At 37.9% G+C, this 21,810-nt stretch overlaps 1 protein-coding gene across 1 annotated transcript in view; it reads right to left on the bottom strand.

The window, feature by feature from the left end:
* Positions 1-21,810, bottom strand: part of LOC150107059 (putative serine incorporator) — a 341,534-nt gene that overhangs the window by 273,258 nt on the left and 46,466 nt on the right. Inside the window, exon 4 of the mRNA XM_090392928.1 lies at positions 1,852-1,934. Within this exon, the coding sequence (XP_090249054.1) occupies positions 1,852-1,934 (83 nt within the window). The remainder of the gene's footprint in view (positions 1-1,851; positions 1,935-21,810) is intronic.

The raw sequence follows: 21,810 nt of genomic DNA on the forward strand, positions 1-21,810 counted from the left end.
AGACCGCAGATATGAGAGTCCTGAGAAAGATTATAGGCGTGAAAGATTATAGGAAAGATTAGCAAAAAAAGTGTTCTCTGCCAGGTTGGCAGGAAAATGATCCAGGGGAAGACCAAGATATAGGTGGATTGATATGGTACAAAGTACCGTAGACCTTACCTCAAAGTACCTTACCTCACCGATAGAAACATAAGATCTGATAATGTTTCAGTCTTGACAAGTAACAGACTGATTTGGAGGAAAATTGTAGATAGGAAGTTAGTAATGATGTAAATTTTTCATGTAGTACTATCATATCCTGTACACCCCTTGAGGGTACATGTCAGGAATTGATGATGAAGAAAACTGACCATAGAAGCCACATTATTTCAGAACAATATGTTGCATTATAGTTGGGGACCACAAGATGGCAGCAGTTGTTTACTGTACTCTCCTCACCTGATGTTGTTTAAGATCACTGATAGTTAGGGCCAGCTATCTCAGACTGACTACAGATAGATATTGACTGCTCCTCCGTCTCCAAAAGTTAGCTAGGGGTAAAAATGGCATTGCCTACTTTTGGGAAATAAAATGCATTAGCAGATAGCATTTAAAAGGATTCAGGTAACAGGTGAACAGGAGGTCATCCTTAGAAACTGAATAAAAGTCTTGGTGGAAGATTAATTTCAATGCCTGGTGTGAGACCACTAGCTTGCTTATTGGATGCCTGAAGTGGCTTGAAAAGTTCTATGTTTGGTCTCTAGAGGAGGATTTCCAGACTATGTAAAAAAGAAATAAAAAATACAAAAAAATAAAAAAAATTAATAAAATTAGGGGAAAAAATCTCTTTAGTTCTCACATTACTAGACCAAGGTATAGGTGGATTGATACTAATGTACTATAGGCTTACAACCTTTTGTGAGTGGGAATCACATTAATAAAATGTAAGGAAGTGAAAAAAAGTTTTTTTTTTTTTTGTATGGTGAGTGGTGAATGAATAAAATGTATTGCCAGAACAGGTGGTGAATGCTCTAACACTAAATGCTTTTAAGGCAAAGAATGATAGGTGTTGTGGTTTGTGAATGTCCATAGAAGCCTGGAAAATAATAATATATCAGATAGGAACCTGATATTTTTCACATTTAAGACTGTGTGAACAGAGATGGTACTATATAATCTAAAATGGTATGCTAACTTAAAAAGAGGAAATGGTAGCAAAACAGTTATTGTCTGGTGCCACAATGGCAGCTAAAAGACCCAGAGGATAACCAAGATCTAAGTGAAATGATGCAGTTGAATGTGCCTTAAATTTAAGACCAAAATGTCAGATGTGACCATGCTGGTGACCTGAGAAATAATTAGGAATAAACATGTTAATAGGAAGCTAGTGATAATACAAAATCACATACAACTGTATGCATAATATATTCTGTATCCATTAAAGGTAAATATTACAAATGTGAATACCTAGATCTTCATGCAGGATTGAGCTTCTCTTTCCAGAATGACATTTACTACCAGTCTTTCCTGGTGCAAACAACATGTCTATAGCTAACTCATATCTCATCCCCCCCCCCCCAAAAAAAAAACTTTATGTTCTCTTTTGCTCTGGAAGTTACTTCTCTTCTGTGCGGCAAGGAGTAACTTGGCTAGGTGATGACACCTCTCATCTAGTAGTTCTTCAAATGATTACTACAGCAATTTGGAGCTGTTTAAAGATAATATTACTATGTGCTCTTTAGTATAAGAGCACAGACAGCTACTGTCTGTAACTTTAGTATACACTTTTTAATATATTTCTTAAATTTGCCAAATTGAATAAATATTTTAACAACTAATTTCAATTATAAAAAACAAAAAGCAACATCTTACCTTTACCAAATATATTTGCTTCAGGTATAAAGAATGCTCCAACCATCCCTCCAATTAAAAGAAGATATTTTATTCCCCAGAAACTGGAAATAAATTTAAGGATATTTTACATATTATTATTATTATTATTAGCATTATTAAGAGAGACCTCCAGAAAGTCAGAGACTCATCAAGAGACACCACATACTACCCATACCAGCTGTGATACCTGCTGTTGAATTCATTCACATCACTTGTGCACAAAACATTCAACAGCAATCCATTCCAATCATGTGTCACTCTATAAGAGAAAAATTCTAGCATTCACATCCCATCTTGTCTGCATTCATTCCCAACTTCGCCCCTTGTTCTTTCCTCACCCTCCATAAAATGAAAAATTCCATCAACTGAAATCCTGCATGACTCTTTCAGATGTTTGTAAATCTCAATCATATCACACATCTTTCTCCTGCTTGTTAGTGTCTATGGCCTATAAATTCTCAATTTGTCTTCATAATCAGTATTACACAAACTTGATATCATTTGCAACACTCTTCTTTGTCCCCTCTCCACTGTATCAGAATAACCACAGAAACCATATCAGACCTGTACACAACAGTGCAAGTGAGGTTGTATCAAGCCTTCTAAAGAGGTAAAATGACTTTGTTATCTTTACATGTCAACGTTAGCACTGCAATGTTCTCCTGAGTTGTATTTGCAATCTTTGCTGTATGGCAATTGTACTTCAACTTTCATTCTACTAAATCTGCAAGAACCCTTAACCTGATCAGTTACTTCTAACATAATTATTATTACTATTACTATTATTACGGGCAACTCCAGGAAGTCATTAGACTCATCGAGGGAGGCCCCAAATCATATTCATCACAACTATTCGACATTCATACAGTATCTATCATACCTTGCCTTAAACTCATTCACTGTCACAGCATCCACCACAGACTCAGGGAGCGCATTCCACTCATTCACTACTCTAAAAGTAAAGAACCCAGCTCTAACACCTTTACTAACCACACTTTTGCCCAGTTTCCATGGATGTCCCCTAGTCCTCCCACAACCAGCCCTGTTCTCAAAAATATCTTCTGAATTAATTTTATAGAAACCCTTCAGTAATTTGAATGTCTCAATCATATCTCCCCTCCTCCGCCTATCAACCAATTTTTGCAACCCACAAATCTTCAACCTGTTCTCATACGGTTCATTCCACAGACCTGCTATCATCTTGGTCACTCGCCTCTGGATCCTCTCCACCTCCTCGCCATCAAGAAGAAACCTAGGTGAACAAATCTGAGCACAGTAGTCGAGATGGGGTCTCATCAAGGCTCGATACAGAGGAACAATAACCTGCTTGTCTCTGCTTGTTAACGTATTCTTCAGCAACCAAGTGATTTGATGAGCTGATTTGGCCACTTTTGCAATGTGTCCTCTAAATTTCAATTCCTTATCCACCAACACTCCTAAATCTCGTGCCTCATCAATTTCGTGGAGCACGGTTCCACCAATGCAGTAAACTGCCACCAGTCTTTTCACCCCAAAATGCATAACCTTACATTTTGCCACATTAAATTGACATCCATTCTCCTTAGCCCAGACCTCCAATCTATCCAAATCATCCTGCAAAATTTTGACGTCATCTGCATTCACTATTGCCCTACCCAACTTCGCATCATCCGCAAACAAATGAACTGTTCCTCTCAGATCCTTTCCTATATCATTTATTAACAAATTAAACAGCAGTGGTCCAAGAACAGATCCTTGTGGCACACCACTAGTCACAGGCCGTCTTGTGGACTCTACTCCTGAGTAAACCACTCTCTGATATCTCTCCGTCAACCACCCTCCTATCCATCTCACCAACCCTATGTCCATTCCCATATGCTGCAATTTACTGATTAGAATTCCATGTGGTATCCTGTCAAAGGCCTTAGCAAGGTCCAGTAGAATCACTGTAAACCCATTACCCTTATCCAGTTCAGCCGTCACTGTGTTATAATACGTGAGAAAGTTACTGAGGCATGACCCACCCTTCACAAAACCATGCTGTCCCCGATACAGTATCCCATTTTCTTCTATCCAATCTTGTATTTTCCTCTTGACTATTTTCTCTAAGACCTTGATAATGATTCCTGTTATGCTGATTGGCCGGTAATTTTCAACAGCAGCCTTGGAACCACCTTTGTGCAGTGGAACTATTTTCCCCTCTTTCCACCCCCTTGGGACTGACCCAGTCCTGAGGCTCAAATTAAACAAAATGGTCAAGGGCACTGACAATTCTTTGGCCGCTTCACGTACGACACGAGCTGGTATACCATCCAATCCCACAGATGTATTGACATTGAGGTTCTGTAATAGACTAGTTACCTCTACTTCATTCATCACAATTCCAGTATAAGCTGTTGGTTCTTCCATTCCTGCGAAGTCACCACCTGGATGATATACTCTTGCAAAGTGCTCGCTCAGTAATTCCACAAAATCGACTGATTCGGTTACCCCCGTACCCTCAGCATTTTTAAGATCATTCTACCATGAGCATTTTTCCATTTACTTGCAACATATTGAAAAAACTGTTTGGGATTCTCCTTAGCCTGCGTGGCCCATTTCCTTTCGTAATCTGCTTTTGCTTTTCTTACCACCCTTGTTATTATCCTGGCCTGAGCTTTATACTGTTCCTGCGCCTGATGGTCACCCTTCTCCTTAAATTCCCTCCACAATTGTTTCTTTTTTTGCAGCTCAAGCTTAATAGCGTTATTCATCCATTTAACCCCTACTTGATTTATTATTCGGAATCTTGGTATACAGTCAACCATTGCCTCCTGCAAACAGTTCTTAACCACCTCCCATGTACTATCAACATCCAGCCCTTGCAATTTTACATGCCATGGCATTGAGCCAAGCAAACACCTAAGCTTGTCATACTTACCAGCCCGGTAATTCCACATGTACCCTGTCTTAATTGTAAATTCGACTCCTTTAGCCACCTTCCAAGTCATGACCTTATGGTCACTCTCACCAATTGGTGGCAACATGGTCATGTTCGTTACAGCCACATTCTCAGTTGCAATTACTAGGTCCAGCACTCTCTGCCCCCTGGTATTTTCCAATACATGTTGCCGTAGATAGTTGTCCCTTAATAACCGCATAAAATCCAATTCCTTCCTCCCATGTGTCCTCTCCTCTTTCCAGTCAATGTTACCATAACTGAAATCACCCATAATAATTACCCTCCTTCCACTCATTTCTTCAATTTGCTTATGCATACTATCCCTACCATCCACTCCATCACCCGGTCTATAGCAGCACCCAATTGTATATTTTGTTTGGCTAGATTCTATCTCACACCAAACAGCCTCAAATGTGCTTTTTTCCCCATCCTGCAGTTCAACTTCTATACTCCTTGGCTGAAGCTCATCAGCTATCATCAATAACACTCCTCCCCCCTTTTTATTCACCCTGTCACTCCTGAACACGCTATACCCGTCGCATTCAATCCCACTAGCTTTATCATCTTCTGTCAGCCATGTTTCACTAATACCGACAACCTGTAGCCTGGAAGTGCCAACCATGGCCAAAAACTCTTCCTTCTTGTTCCTAATACTCCTGGCATTAGTGTACATGAATCGCAGAAGCCCATTTGTCCCATCCCTACTTTGATGCCTTATACTAACTATCCCATTCTGATTTGTTGTCCGTCGTACTCGCTCGGGCATAATATACTCATTCATACACTTAACTGCCCCCTAAAGTCTGCATATCTACCCCCCCCCTCTTAATAAATCTAGTTTCCCTGACCCATCCACTTCCACATCATTCATCAACACTCTTTCAAGTCTCCGTACACCAACTCCATTCAAATGTAACCCATCCATCTTTTTTAAGTCCTTTCGCCCATCGAACTCATTCCACACATCCACACCACTCTCCATGCATAACTCATGCATAAAGTCATTGGCAATTATGGCCCTCCTTCTAAACACTTCGCTGTCATACCACAGTAAGATACTCACCATCCTAACTCTCTCTCTCTTCTCTTTTGCTACCTCAAACAACTCCCTCACATCCTCTATCATTTCCATTTTGTCCTCTTTCAAATCATTCGTTCCTGCCACGATTAACATCTCTTTCACCCTCTGTTTTTGCAGTCGAATAGATTCGCTGACGTCCTTTATGTTCGCACCCGGCTGGTACGACTTCGTTAAACTCTCAATTATTACGCCTCTTAATAGCGAATCCCCATACAGCACTCGCTCTTTCATTTTATTGACGTTTACGAAAATTCTATTATTTGCCGTCACAGACTTCCGCCGGTTATTTGTCGGTACGTTCAACACACGTTTTTCCATACGCTCCAGTTGTCTTTTAGCTCTATGTATCGCACCATTCAAATGGGCAATTTCGCTACTCGCATTTATCTCACCATTTTCATTATCGATCAAATCATCCATTCTTTCTTTTTTACCTTCATTTATACTTTCAGCGACCCTCTCACACCTATCTGGCACTACCACGCAATTCTCTAGCACACCGCCATTTTCTACATTCTGACTATCGTTAACGATATCACTCTCGACACACGAAACACGCTTGAAGTCCTCATTCTCTTTACACTTTCTACACATATTAACTCCACTATCACTTTCTAACCAGACTCCCACCGCTCTTCGCAAGGCATACATCTCACAGACAGCACATTGCATAAATTCGTTTACATCAAAACTCTTAAACAAACATGGCGACCTAGCCGCCATTTTTTTCTTTATCGGTGCCATGTGTACGCTATCTTTTCTTAAAAATAATAATTAAAATAACAGAAAACACGCAAAAACTGCACGGACACACCAAGAAACAAAAAGCAAACAATACTACTTAAAATTCTAGTAAAATATCTAATGTTAACACAAAATACTACTAATCTTTTCAGGAGCTCTCGCAAGCCGACGATCTAATCAGTGCGACACCAAGCGACGTATGTATAATCACACCAATATAATATAGAACTGGATATCTCATAACACCAAAGTGCATAATCCTTTCTTTTAGTGTTACACGGTGATAAGCATTCATTTCAGAAATTATGAACTTTACAACCGTGTTATAAATAACTCTTTTAATATCCCGTCATTTCTATCTGGAGCACGTACAAACATACAGGACAAGCTAAGTTACATTACATACAGGAAGCTAGAGAAACAATGAATTGATCACAAGTTATTCTACTGGCATGACCTCTAGTGAAAAAAAAAAATTTTTTTTAATAAAATATATCAAGCTAAATTCTATTTATGATAACATGAATAAACATTCTTTCTTACAGATAGTTTTCTTTCAGTAACGTAACAATGAAGTCATATTTTTAGCATCACAATTGTTATTTTTGATTTAGGATCCTGGATTTTCTACAGTCCTGTTTATAGTTGCTCTTAGTGAGGAAGGTTCCATTGGTCGAATATATGCCTTTCACATGTTTGGGATTTTTAGACCATCATTAATGTTCAGATTGGGGTGGTTGGTAATAACCTCACAGGATTCCTTAAACTGCATTCGTACCATGTTTTGGTGTGATGTAGACAACTAGTGCTTTTCCAGTCAATTCTATGTAAGGTGTTCAGGGCATGATCAGAAAGGCCAGCTTCACCATAATTATTATATTTAATGTGTCGTTATGTTCTTTTTGTCGGATAGGAATTGTGTTTCCTGTTTCTCCTATATATGGAGGAAACAGGAAACACGATTCCTGTTTCTTAGAAAAACAGGAATTGTGTTTCCTGTTTTTTAGAGCATTAACAACACCTAGATTTTGTGTTGGGTGGTGGTAGGAATTTATGTGTATATATTTGCCAGTATGTGTCGGTTTCTGGTAAACAGTGAAGGAAAGATTGCCAGAAGGAAGAGGTGTGACAAGTGTATCTAGAAACAGAAGTGTGTTCTGTTTTTCAATCTCATTTGTGAACTGTATGCATTTGTGTTGTTTGTTTAGGTGGCTGAGGAACGTTTCTAGTGTCTGGCGGCCATGGGACCAGATTGCGAAAACATCGTCAACGTATCTAAGCCACACTTTGGGTTTTAAAGGAGAGGAACCTAAAGCAAGTTGCTCAAAATGTTCCATATCAAAGTTAGCAATAGGGGGGATAATGCCGAGCCCATGGCTGTGCCTTCTTGTTGTAGGTAGAAAGCGTTTTGCCATAAAAAATAACCAGAACGTAATACATGTGCACAGAGCGCCATGATATCTGGAGAGAATCTGTTCTGTGAAAGAAGGATTGTGTCATTGATTGGTACATTCGTAAAGAGGGCAGAGATGTCAAAACTGACTAGTAAATCATCTTTTTCTAATGTAATGTCTTTGATGATGTTTATGAAATGTTGTGTGTTTTTGATATAGCAGGGAGAATGACCTACCAACTCCTTGAGTGTTGCCACCAATTTTTTGGATAAGTGATAATTCAGGCTATCTTTCCCTTCAACTATAGGCCGTAGTGGTGTGTTTTCTTTGTGAATTTTCGGTAGCCTGTAAATTCTTGGGGAACGAGCATAGTGCGAAAATAGTTTTTTGACTGTATCTTCGGTACCATGTGGTAACTGACTTAAGTAGTTTCTCTGTTTTCTTTTTTATTCTATTGGATGGGTTGTAGTTAACACGTTGGTATGTACTATCATCCGAGACTAGCAGATTCATTTTTTCTACATAAGTGGTTCAGTTTAAAATAAAGGTGGCACTTCCTTTATCAGCTCTAGTTATTACGATGTTTGGATTTGACTTTAGTGATTTCACCGCTATTAATTCGTGTTTTGTTAAGTTGCTTGTTATTGTTTTATTATGATTTAAAATGCTGGCAGTTTCTAAATGTATTTTGTCGGCTCTGTTATTTGGAATGAATGTTAAGCCTTTTTCTATTTACAAATAAATTCAAGTTTGTTTATCATGGATGCTATGGCAAAATTTAGACCTTTATTTAGTACTGAGAGTTTGTCTTTGTTTAAAGCGTGGTTGGATAGGTTAACTATGTTATTGTTACCTGGTTACCTGTAGGCGATTGGTGGCTCCTGTTGTTTCTTGCTTCTGGTTGGTTGTTATTGTTCACTGTGGAGAAATTTGAATATGGCTGCTGGTTTTGTTGATCTTTTAGTCTTTGAAATTTGGAAATTAGGTTTTCTTTCTTCCTTCAAAAAACATGATTCGCCATGTTGTCCATAATCTTTTCCAGGATCATTCATATATCTGTGTTTAAGTAGCTTGAAAGTTCCAATTTTTCATTGTTTAGCTGGTTTTGAGTAACAGCTAAGTTCTTTCTGGTAGTTTGGATCTGTTTTCTTAGTAGTGCTTGCTCCATGCAGTGGTATATTTGTTGTGCCTTTGTCGAGCGCAATGAATTTATCACTGAATTTATAACACGGTTATAAGGTCCATAATTTCTAAAATGAATGCTGATCACCGTGTAATAACACTAAAAGAAAGGATCATGATAATTCATGGAGATTCGACCTATAAGCGATGCAATCAATACAGTAAGCTGAAGATTAATGTTTCTAGTTTGATCAATCGACTGGCCTTTTTAAAATGGTATAAGGACAGCAACATCATTCCGAATTGCATCAAATTAAAGAGAAAATTCACCTCAAAGGTGCAATGAATATACCACCACATGGAGAAAGCGCTATTAAGAGAACAAATCCAAACTACCAGAAAGAACTTAGCTGCTACTCAAAACCAGCTACAAAATGAAAAATCCGAACTTTCAAGCTACTTAAATACAGATATCTGGATGATCCTGGAAAAGATTACGGACAACACGGTGAACCATATCCTTCAAACAAAGAAAGAAAACCTAATTTCCAAATTTCAAAGACTAAAAGATCGATAAAACCAGCAGCCATATTCAAATTTCTCCACAGTGAACGATAACAACCAACCAGAAGAAAGAAACAACAGGAGCCACCAATTGCCTACAGGTAACAGTAACATAGTTAACCTATCCAACCATGCTTTAAACAAAGACGAACTCTCAGTACTAAATAAAGGTCTAAATTTTGCCATAGCATCCATGATAAACAAACTTGAATTTATTTGTAACATAGAAAAAGGCTTAAGATTCATCCTAAATACTATAGCAGACAAAATACGTTTAGAATCCGCCAACATTTTAAATTGTAACAAAACAAGAATTAACAGTGGTGAAATCACTAAAGTCAAATCCAAACATCGTAATAACTAGAGCTGATAAAGGAAGTGCCACCGTTATTTTAAACCACCATTTAGTAGAAAAAATGAATCTGCTAGTCTCGGACAATAACACATACTTGGTTAGACCATAATAAATTTAGTTTAATCCTTTATCCAAGTGTCAGCAAACAAAGTTTGCACCTGAAAGTATCTTCAGGACTGGTTTTTCACTTGGTTAGACCATAATAAATTTAGTTTAATCCTTTATCCAAGTGTGAGCAAACAAAGTTTGCACCTGAAAGTACTTTCAGGTGCAAACTTTGTTTGCTCACACTTGGATAAAGGATTAAACTAAATTTATTATGGTCTAACCAAGTGAAAAATAAACTTTCAATATTTTTCTCTAAATCCAGAGTAATTTAATAAAAAGGTGGCACACCTTTTGGCAACTCCTATAGGTAGAGATGACCTTGCTATTGCTTCTGGCTGGTATCTCCACGTCTGGGCCTGGCTCCCACTGAAGAGACTTCAATAAAGGTTGAAACCAGTCTGGGTAGTGGCCCTCCCCTTAATGCATAACATTATACATATCTGCAAGGAGATGTGTTTTGCATTATGGGAGATAATGAGATAGGAGTGATGTTAGCTTGCTCCACCTTTGCAACGAGTTGCCCGGTGTTGAACTACCTTACCCCAGTTTGCACCTGAAGATACTTTCAGGTGCAAACTTTGTTTGCTCACACTTGGATAAAGGATTAAACTAAATTTATTACAATTTCTGTATGCATGTCCTAACCAACTTTTCCAAAATCTTCACCACCACTCCACAGATACTGATAGGTCAATAGTTGGATACATCAGCCTTTGCACAACCCTTAATAAAAAAAAATGAAATAGTTATAATTATAATAATATTTTGGTAGCTAGGGTGGTGAGTGGATAATACTCTGCTGCATGACTCCTAGGCAGTGCGTTTTAAATTGCACTGTGGCACAGATGTCTGTGTGTTTCAATAGTAGACGATTTTCAGTGACTGGAGTGGAAACACAACCCTTTACGTGAAGATGCTCAGAAATATTCCATGTTCAGTGCAAGATTCATAGATTACCTAACCTTTAATTAAAAAGTAACATAAAATGGATTTACCTTATGCATATATTTTTAATATTATAAAATTTTTGCCCTAGCATAAAGTGTACCTACAGTATGACTTTCAAATTAAACAAAAAGAAAAGAAACTTGTATATTCAATAATGACACAAGTGAACTACAATAGCTTTATTATTATTCAGGCCTCCATGGAGTCAAAAGATTCATCACAGGAGGTCCTTCCTAGGAAACACAAAGTCTATCAAGACTCAATGTGAGGTCCCTCCTAGGAAACACAAAGTCTATCATACCACTCCTTAAACTCATTGACTGTTCTCACTCTCAGGACTCTATCAGGCAATGCATTCCAAGGTTCAACCACCCTCCATGCAAAGAAACCACTCCTTACCCTCTTGCTCAGAGCTTCCTTTCGTAACTTCCAGAGATGGGCCCCTTGTCATCACTCCTTCCCGCTGTTCAACCAAGCGAAAGAACTCCCTAATGTCAACCCTGTAACCACCTCTAAACAGTTTAAAAGTCTCAATCATATCACCTCTCCTTCTTCTATCCACCAAACTCTACAGTCCACATTCCCTCAGCCGATCCTGATAACTAACATTGAACAGTCCTGAAACCATCTTTGTTACCCACCTTTGTACCCTTTCCACAGTTAATTTATCCCCTTCAAATCCTGAAGACCAAATCTGAGAACAATAGTCTAAATGTGGCTGATCAGGGTCTTATACAATGGAATGATAACTCTTTTATCTCTGTAGGTCAGCTTCCTTCTCAGTATTGCAGCAGTCCTCTGTGTTACCTTCACCACCTTTGCAATATGTTCCCTGAACTTCAGGTTTCCATCAATCATCAACCCCAGATCTCTTTTCTCCCCTACTTCCTCCAATAGAGTACGCAGAGTCCCATCGATGTGTCACAAACCTCAAAACCTTACATCTGGCTACATTAAACCAACACTACCATTCATTTGTCCATCTGTCTAGATTATTCAAATCTTCTTGCAGGGCTACCACATCTGCACTATTACTAATAACTCTTCCCAGCTTCACATCATCTGCAAACAACTGAATATCTCATGCAATCCACTGACAATGTCATCGATATAAAGGTTAAACAATATAGGTCCCAGTGTTGAGCCCTGTGGGACCCCACTTGTAACCTTCTGCCTCCATGAAATTGCTCCATCATATACAACTCTCTGTTACCTCTCTGACAGGTCAATCCTAAACCCTGTTGACCAACCTGAGATCCAAACCAATGTACTGCAACTTAAATATCAGCTTTAACAAGGTTAAAAAATAATAATAAAATAAAATAAATATAGACAGATAGATAGATAATTAAAATTTATTATTAATTTTAATAATCTATCATAGTGACAGAATTCATGGTGATAGAATTTCAAATTTATCATCATGAAATTCCTGACATACACCTTGAAGGAGTGTACAGGACATTATGATAGTACTACATGAAAAACTTACATCATTACTACCAACTTCAACAACTTCAACTGTACCAATCTACCTATACCTTGGTCTCCTCTGGGTCTTTTTCCTGCGGAGAACACTTGCTTTACTAATCTTTCTTCTCCCATTCTGTTTAAATGACCATAGATTTTAACTCTGCTAACAATGTCAAGTTCTTTCCAAATATCCTCGTTTTTAATATGATATTGCCATTGATGCCATCTGTTCACATCGCTAATCTTTCTCAGGAGTCTCATATCTGTGGTCTTTGGTCAAGCGTTGCATTTCTAACCCAGCTCTCAGATCCATAAGTTAAAATGGGTTTGAACACTGTCTTGTATACAGCTAATTTAGTGTTCTGACTAATTTCTCTCTTATTCCATATAAATTTATTCAGTTGACTTCCTACCATACTGGCTTTATTGATTCTGTTGTCTATTTCTGTATTTAATTTACCATCTTCACTAAAAAATTGTGCCTAAGTAGTTGAAATGTTTTACTTGTTCTCCAATCATGAAGTAGTTGAAATTTACAATGCATTTTTGAAAATTATAGAGACAACCACCGTGTTTGAATAAAAATTTTAGTTTAATATAACTAAAATCTACATTCGACGTTTCGACCTTTATGTCAAGGTCATCATATGGAGCATACAACTATACACAGAAAACAAGCTACACTACAATCAAACTGGTTTGTTAAAGATACTGACCAACCGCTGCAACAATTGTTGGCCTGACCTCTGGTGAAGAAAAAAAAAAAAAAAAAAATATATATATATATATATATATATATATATATATATATATACATAAATGCTAGACTCCTATTATTAGTGTTATCCGTTGGTTGTAGAAATACATTGGGCATAACAACAAGTATCTATCTATATACATATATTAACATCATGATTATACTCGTACATTCCAGCCAGTTGGTATGGAATGGTTTCTAATACTAGCTGAAGATTGGCTAGAGTCCTGACTTATGCTGGATCTTATATATTAGGTAGGCTGAATGTGTGCTATCCAGATCCTTGGAATTTTCATGCCATCTTTGTTGTTGATATTTGGGTGGTTTATCAGGATTTCGCAGGCTTCCTTAAATTTCCTTTCATACCAGGTTTTTGTGTGGTGTAAAGAGCGGGTGCTTTTCCAGTTCATTTGGTGTAAGGTGTTGAGCGCGTGGTCTGAGAGGCCTGCTTCACCATAATGGTTATATTTAATGTGTTCTTTCTTGCGTATAGGTCGGTATAGGGATTGTCCATCCTGTTTCACCAATGTACAGTAAGTTACAGGTGCAGCGGATGCAATAGACTCTAGGATGTGTTAATGGGAGGAGAGGATCCTTAGAGGAGTTGAATATGGTTTTAAGTTTAGTGGGTGGTTTAAAGGTGGCATTAAGGTTATAATGTTGTAGGATTCTGTTCATTTTTTCTGATAACCCTTTAATGTATGGGATGGCTATGGTTTTAACTGTAATCTAGATTCGTTTTTGTTGTTGTTTTATGGAGTATTTTATTAATAGTATTTTTGTTATAGCCATTATTTATGAATGTGTCACTGATGATTTTTAGTTCTTGTTTCAGGGCTTGCTGGTTAGAGCAAATTGTTGTAGCTCTGTTTTTAAGGGTGTTAATGACTCCATATTTTTGTGATGGGTGGTGGTATGAATTAGCATGTATGTATTGGCCAGTGTGTGTTGGTTTTCGGTAGACTGTGAAGGACACACTGCCTGAAGGAAGACGTATGACTAGTGTGTTTAGGAACGGGAGCAATTTTGATTTTCGATTTCGAAGGTGAATTTTATGCATTCGTGTTGTTTGTTCAGGTGGCTAAGGAATGTGTTTAGCGTTTGTCGCCCTTGTGGCCAGATCGCGAACACGTCGTCAACGTATCTAAGCCAGACAGTCGGTCTTAGTGTGGCAAAATCAAGAGCCCTTTGCTCAAAGGTTTCCATGTAGAAGTTAGCAATTGGGGGGAACAGTGGTGAGCCCATGGCTGTACCTTCTTTCTGTAGGTAAAATTTGTTTTGCCACACGAAGTAACCGGACTGTGGTACGTGGGCAAAGAGGGCCGTAATGTTGGGCAGAAATTTGTTCTGTAGTAGGAGAATTGTGTCATTGATGGGGACATTAGTGAGAAGGGCAGAAACGAGAAACTGACTAATAAGTTGTCTTTGTCGTGTGTTATGTTTTTAATTTTGTTTATAAAGTGTTGTGTGTTTTTTATGTAGCAGGGGGAATGACCTACCAACTCCTTGAGTGTTGCTGCAAATTTCTTGGCTAAGTGGTAATTGGGACTGTCTATTCCTTCTATGATTGGTCGAAGGGGCACATTTTGTTTATGTATTTTCGGGACCCTATATATTCTGGGGGGGAGCATGGTGGGGTTTGAGTTTTTTAACTGTGTCTGGTGGCCAAGAAGTGACCGACTTGAGTAGTTTCTCTGTTTTATCCTTTTTGTTGGGTTATAATTTACCAGCTTATATGTGTTGTTATCGGCTACTAGTTGATTCATTCATACATATGTTGACCTATCAAGGACGACAGTGACAATGCCTTGATCTGATTTTGTTATTATTATGTTTTGTTTGGCTTTTAATGACTTAATTGCTGCTAATTCTGTTTTTGTGAGATTGTTCTGTATGGTTTTCTTAGTGTTCAGGACATTACTCGACAAAGACGACTTATTAGTCAGTTTCGACATTTCTGCCCTTTTCACTAATGTCCCCATCAATGACACAATTCTCCTACTACAGAACAAATTTCCGCCCAACATTACGGCCCTCTTTGCCCACGTACTACAGTCCGGTTACTTCATGTGGCAAAACAAATTTTACCTATAGAAAGAAGGTACAGCCATGGGCTCACCACTATCCCCCCCCCCCCAATTGTTTACCTTTTTAGGTGCTATTGCATAGTTAAGCCCTTTATTCAGTAGCGTAAGTTTGCTGTTGTTCAGGGTGTGGCTTGATAGATTGATCACATGGTTCTTGTCTCCCTTGTTTGTTGTTCATTGTTGGTGTTTATCGGGGAGGAGGTCTTCTGATTGGATGGATTCCTGTGATTGGCTGCCATATTTTGCCGTTGTTTCAAACTGTGGAATTTGGTCTTGATTTGTTTTCATTCAAACATGGTAGTTGTCTCCATAATTTTCAAAAATGCATTTGGATCACCGTGTAAGCTTAAATGAAATTTACAATGTTTCGGCCTATTTTCATAGTCTTTGTCTTGTTGTAGCTGATCTCCATCCCAATCGATTACAAGAATAATTCAACTTAGTCAGGGAATCTTTCAGCCTTGTACGGGATTTATTTAGAAGTATAACATCATCTGCATAAAGTAAAGAGCTGAGATTAACATCCCCAAGTTTGATATCAAGTTTAATACCACTTTCCTTCATAATGTGATCCATATAGATAATGAATAACAGAGGTGATAATGTGCATCCTTGTCTGACACCAGATTTAACATCAAACCATCTTCCTGTACTGACTTACAACCCAAATAAGTATTGCTTGATAATAGTATCAAGACTAAGTATTGCTTGATATAGTACCCATTGACACTATATAAGTGTAGCATTTTGAAACGCTTTCCTCTTGGCACATACCCTTTTCTCCCCTACAAAGAGAGATCAACAAAACTAAAATACAGATCTTTGTTATATTCCCATGATTTCTCAACTTTATTTATTTATTTATTCGTATGGCATGAATATCAAAACATGAAGTACAATACACTTTAATAACATATAAAATTAAAAGTTAAAAGTTATTTTAAAAACCAATAAAATTAAACGGTTATATCCATATTGGTCAGATAGTTCATAGCTTCGGGTGTAGCACTTAAAAAGTCCAATTTGTCTCCTGAATATGCTCTGAGATAACACTGAGTCACAATATGGTTCACAGTTTGTCTCTGAGCTAAACAATCACAATGCGGGGATGGTCGTTTACCCCATTTAAAAAGCATGTCCGCACATACACCATGACCAGTTCGTATTCTATTAAGCTGAGTCCAGAATTTTCGTGGGAGGTGTGAACAAGCATCAAAACTTTCTTGTAATTCATTGAGAGAAAATTTTGTGATGTCATCTGTATGGCTCTCCCACTGTTCTTGCCACTTTTGCTTCAAGTCAAAGTTAGAATGTAGTAGTAGTTGGGCTAATTGTAGTGGTGGATGTCTTGATCTCAATTGTCCTACACTTAAGTCTGGGAGATCTAAATGTATTGGTAGGGCTGTGTTCTCCAAGATTTTCTTATACTCACGTAAGAGAGCCTTAGTCCTGCGCAGATTCGGTGGAACAATGTTACTAAGAGCTGGAAGCCAGTGTGTGGGCGTTGATTTAAGTGTGCCAGAAATCAGTCTCATTGTATTATTTAGTTGGCTATGAACAAGTTTAACATGTGTGCTATTTAGCCACACTGGTGAGCAATATTCGGCAACAGAGAAAACTAGACCAAGAGCAGTAATCTGCAGATTATCGGCTGTTGCTCCCCATGTCGTGCCTATTAGTTTTTGTATTATGTTGTTACGGGTTCTTAACTTAGCAGAAACATTTGTTAGGTGTTGCTTGTAAGAGAGTGTGCGGTCCAGGGTAATGCCCAAGTACTTTGGAAACTTATGGTGTCGTAGTAAACATCCTTCAAAGAAGATATGTAAAGTGACATCTGCCATGTGATTATTAAGGTGAAAACTTTGTGTCGAATGGCAATTACAGTGTCATTATCATAACAGAACTTGCATGAGATGGTAGCAGGCAAGTCATATGTGTATAGGTTATAAAGTAAGGGTGCCAATACTGACCCTCGTGGAAGACCATTATTAAGTTTTCATTGTCAGGACATTTTATTTCCTAATATAACTTGAAAAAACGTTCAGTGAGCATAGAGGAAATTAAGCGTGCAGTCCGTTTACATGGGACAATGCTAAGAAATTTGTATATAAGACCTTCATGCCATACTGTATCATAGGCTGCTGTTAGGTCCAAGAAGACAGCTGATGTTTTTTCTTGCTTCTGAAATCCAGCTTCTATGTATGATGTTAAAGTGAGCACTTGATCACAGCAACCACGTTTTTCTCTAAAGCCAGCTTGCTCAATCAGGACATGCTGCATAATTGGTGTGGACAATCTGTTGTACAGAAGGCGCTCTAACATTTTATAGGTGCAACTCAATAAAGCAATAGGTCTGTAACTTTTTGCCTCCTGGGGTAGTTTTCCAGGTTTAAGAATAGCAACTATCTTTGACTTCTTAAACTGGCTAGGTAGTTGGCCAGTCAATAGTATATCAGAAAAGAATTCACAGAGCCATTTTATAGTATTTGGCCCGTTGTTAATCAGAAATTCAGGATGGACACCGTCGAAGCCTGGGGCCTTGCCTGCTTTGATATCTTTTATGACGGCTTTTACTTCATCTATAGTGAAGATTGAGGCATATTGTGAGAAAGCTGGGGCATTTATTTTTAAAGCTCCAAGTTCTTTCTTAACTTTCTTGGTATGTTCACGGTCCCTAGGTGCTCTTGACATATTAACGATTTGATTAGCTATTTTCTCAGAGGAGATGATAGTGCTTTTTCTTTTAGGTAGATTAGTTGTGGATAGTTGTTGGAGAAGATTCCAAGCTTTTCTACTTGATCGTTTGAAGTCAAGGTTTTCAACCGTATCAATCCATTTTGTTTTTCGAGATGAGTTCAGGCTATGTAGTAATTCATCTGCTATTTCAGGATCTTCACTTTTCAGGAACTCTCTGTAGAGATGTTCACTCTCTTCATTCCATCCAGGGACATAATCTTTTCTGTAACCTCTAGGGATATATTTTTTCACAGTTAATATGATTGCTCCTACAAATCTCTTGTACCCTGCAACTCTAGCAGGTATCCACCGAACACATTTATCCAATTCATTCGCAAAATTTCTCCAATTTGCTTTTTTAAAATTTCTCAACTATTTGTCATAAAGTGAAAATCTGAACTTGAGAGCCTCTGTTTGGTTTGAATCAAGCTTGTTCTTCACCAAGCATCCCTTCCACAATCCATCTCAACTGTTTCTCAAGTATGGCTGATACAGGAATTAAAGTGAATGAAATGGAGGTGAATAGTACATTACAGAACCTTAATGTAGATACGTTTGTGGGATTGGATGGTATACCAACTCGAGTCTTATGTGAAGTGGCAAAGGAATTGTCAGTTCCCTTGACCATGTTGTTTAATTTAAGTCTCAGCTCTGGGTTAGTCCCAAGGGGGTGGAAAGAGAGGAAAATAATTCCATTGCATAAAGGAGGTTCCAAGACTGCTGTTGCAAATTATCGACCGATCAGCATATCAGGAATTGTTGTCAAGGTTTTGGAGATATTAGTCAAGAGCAAAATACATGAATGGATAGATGAAAATGGGATACTGTATGGAGGACAGCATGGTTTTGTGAAGATAGATCATGCCTCAGTAACTTGATCACATTTTACAATACAGTAAGGGCTGAACTGGATAAGGGTAATGGATTTACAGTGATACTGCTGGACTTTGCCAAGGCCTTTGACAGGATACCACATGGAATTCTAATCAGTAAACTGCAGCACATGGGGATGGATATAGAATTGGTGAGATGGATAGGAGGGTAGTTGATGGAGAGATATCAGAGAGTAGGTTATTCAGGAGTAAAATTCAAAAGAAGGCCTGTGACTAGTGGTGTGTCGCAGAGTTCTGTTCTTGGACCACTGCTTAATTTGTTCATTAATGATATAGGAAATGATCTGAGAGGAACTGCTCAGTTATTTGATGATGATGTAAAGTTGGGTAGAGCAATAGTGAATACACATGATCTCAAAATTTTGCAGGATGATTTGGATAGATTGGCAGACTGGGCAAAGGAGAATGGATGTCAGTTTAATGTAGCAAAGTGTAAGGTTATGCATTATGGGATGAAAAGATTAGTATACCACATTTGTGGAACTGTATACTCCAGGAAAATGACAAAGCCAGAGGCTTGGGAGTGTTAGTGGATAAGGAGTTAAACTTTAAGGGGCACATAGCAGAAGTGGCTGAAGAAGCTCATCAGATCACTTGGTACTGGAGAACACTTTGACGAGCAGAGCAGAGATAACCTATTGTTCCTCTTTATCGAGCCTCAATAAGACCCCATTTTGACTACTGTGCCCAGATCTGGGCCCCTGGGTTTCTTCTTGATGGGGAGGAGGAAGAGAAGATCCAGAGGCGAGTGACCAAGATGATAGCTGGTCTATGGAATGAACCTTATGAGAACAAGTTGAAGATCTGTGGGTTACAGAAATTGGTTGATAGGCGGAAAAGGGGTGATATGATTGAGACATTGAAATTACTGAAGGGTTTCTATAGGATTAATTCAGAGGAAATTTTTCAGAACAGGTCTGGTGATGAGAGAACTAGGTAACTGATGGAAACTGAGCAAGAATGTTAGAACTAGGTTTTTTACTTGGAAAGTGGTGAATGAGTGGAATAAGCTGCCAGTTTGTTGTGGGTGCCATGACTGTAAATGAATTCAAAACAAAGTATGATAGATACTGGTAAATGCCAAACAGTTGTTCTTGATATGATGTTTAGGGCCTCCCTCGATGAGTCAGGACTCCTTGGAGTTGCTCGTAATAATAATAATACTTGAATAAATCTTACCAGAAACACTCAGTAGAGAAATACCTCTGTAAGTCTGACATTCAGTTTTATTTCCCTTTTTATATATGGGCACATTGACAGCTGTACTCCAATCATCTAGAATTCATCCCTCTGTTCCAGGCCTTCTGAACTATGCAATGCAGCCACTGTAAGACTTTTATACCACCATACCTGAACATTTCTGGTCGAATATCATCTACTCCAGCTGCTTTGTGCATTTCAGGCTTTTGATGGCTTTTTTTTCTACTTAAAGTATGAATATGTATTCTTGATTGCATGCCTGCCGAGTGTTTTTTATCACTGTGCTGTCACTGGTTGTTTCATTTAGCAATTTTTTGAAGTAACTACTCCATACATTACGGCTATTTTTATCTCAGAATATCTTGCCACCTTCTTGATATTTATTTTCTATGTTTTTACCAATGCCTTCCCACAACTTTTGTTTAGTTAGTTTTACACAGTGTTTAGCTTTCTTACATTTGTCTCTGTATTCTCTAAGATCACAAGCTGACTTATTTGCCAGAAACTTTTGATATGATTTCTTCTTTTCCTTCACTTTCTCCTTAACTTCCTGTGTCCATCATGGAGTTCTGATTTTTCTATCCTTGCAGACAACTTCACCACATGCCTCTCTACCTGAATCAATCAGGGCTTTCTTCAAGGTTTGCCACTGAATCTCCAAGATTTAGTTCCTGTTCTTCTTCTTCAATAATTTTTTCTTCAATAATCTTTGTGTATTTTAGTCTACAGTTCACATCTGAGAGCTGCTCAACTTTTATTCCCTTTAAAACTTTCTTACATGTTCTTCTTTTCAATATGATATTCAATTTTATTCTGCTCAAGACTAAATGGTGATCATTTCCAATTTCAGATCCTTTGTACACTCTGGTGGTGTCTTGTACCAGGGAGAAAACATCACTATCAACAATAACATAGTCAATGAGACTTTTTTTTTATTCCTTGCCTCTTCTTTCAATGTGAGTTTGTGCATATTTTTATGTTGGAACATTGTGTTAGTAATAACTATTTCATGTCCTGTACAGAAATCCAACAGGCATTTGCCATTATTATTAGCTTTGCTCTTTTCTCCAAATTTTTCCAAAATATTTTTGTATGTCTGACAATCATTTTCTGATCTGCTATTTAGATCCTTCAACAAGGACCAACTTTTCCTTTTTCATTTTGGCCAAACAGGTAGACTTGCAGCAGTACATCATCATGAACTTTTAGACTACATTAAGTTCTTCAAGTCAGAGCAATCAGGACTTGCAGAGCATGCTATCACTATCAGACACAGAGTTCTTTAGATGACAATTAAGGTTCTTCATAAATGTAATAATCTCTTGGTATGTTTATACAAAGAGAGTTGTGAGACCTTGCTGCAATGACTGAATCTAAATAGAAATGATAGATTTAAATTATCTCTCTTATGGGAAATAAGTTTTCTTCCAAATTCCATAATTAAATTTAATAATCTATCTATATATTTATTTATTTTATATTATTTTTCTAATCCTGTTAAGCTATTTTTACTAGAACCTTAATATAATTAGACCATGATGTTCTACATCATGCAT

The sequence above is a fragment of the Typopeltis vanoorti genome, chromosome 5, assembly GCF_054136105.1.
Source record: "Typopeltis vanoorti isolate ZY-2024b chromosome 5, IOZ_Tvanoo_1.0, whole genome shotgun sequence".
NCBI lineage: Eukaryota > Metazoa > Arthropoda > Arachnida > Uropygi > Thelyphonidae > Typopeltis > Typopeltis vanoorti.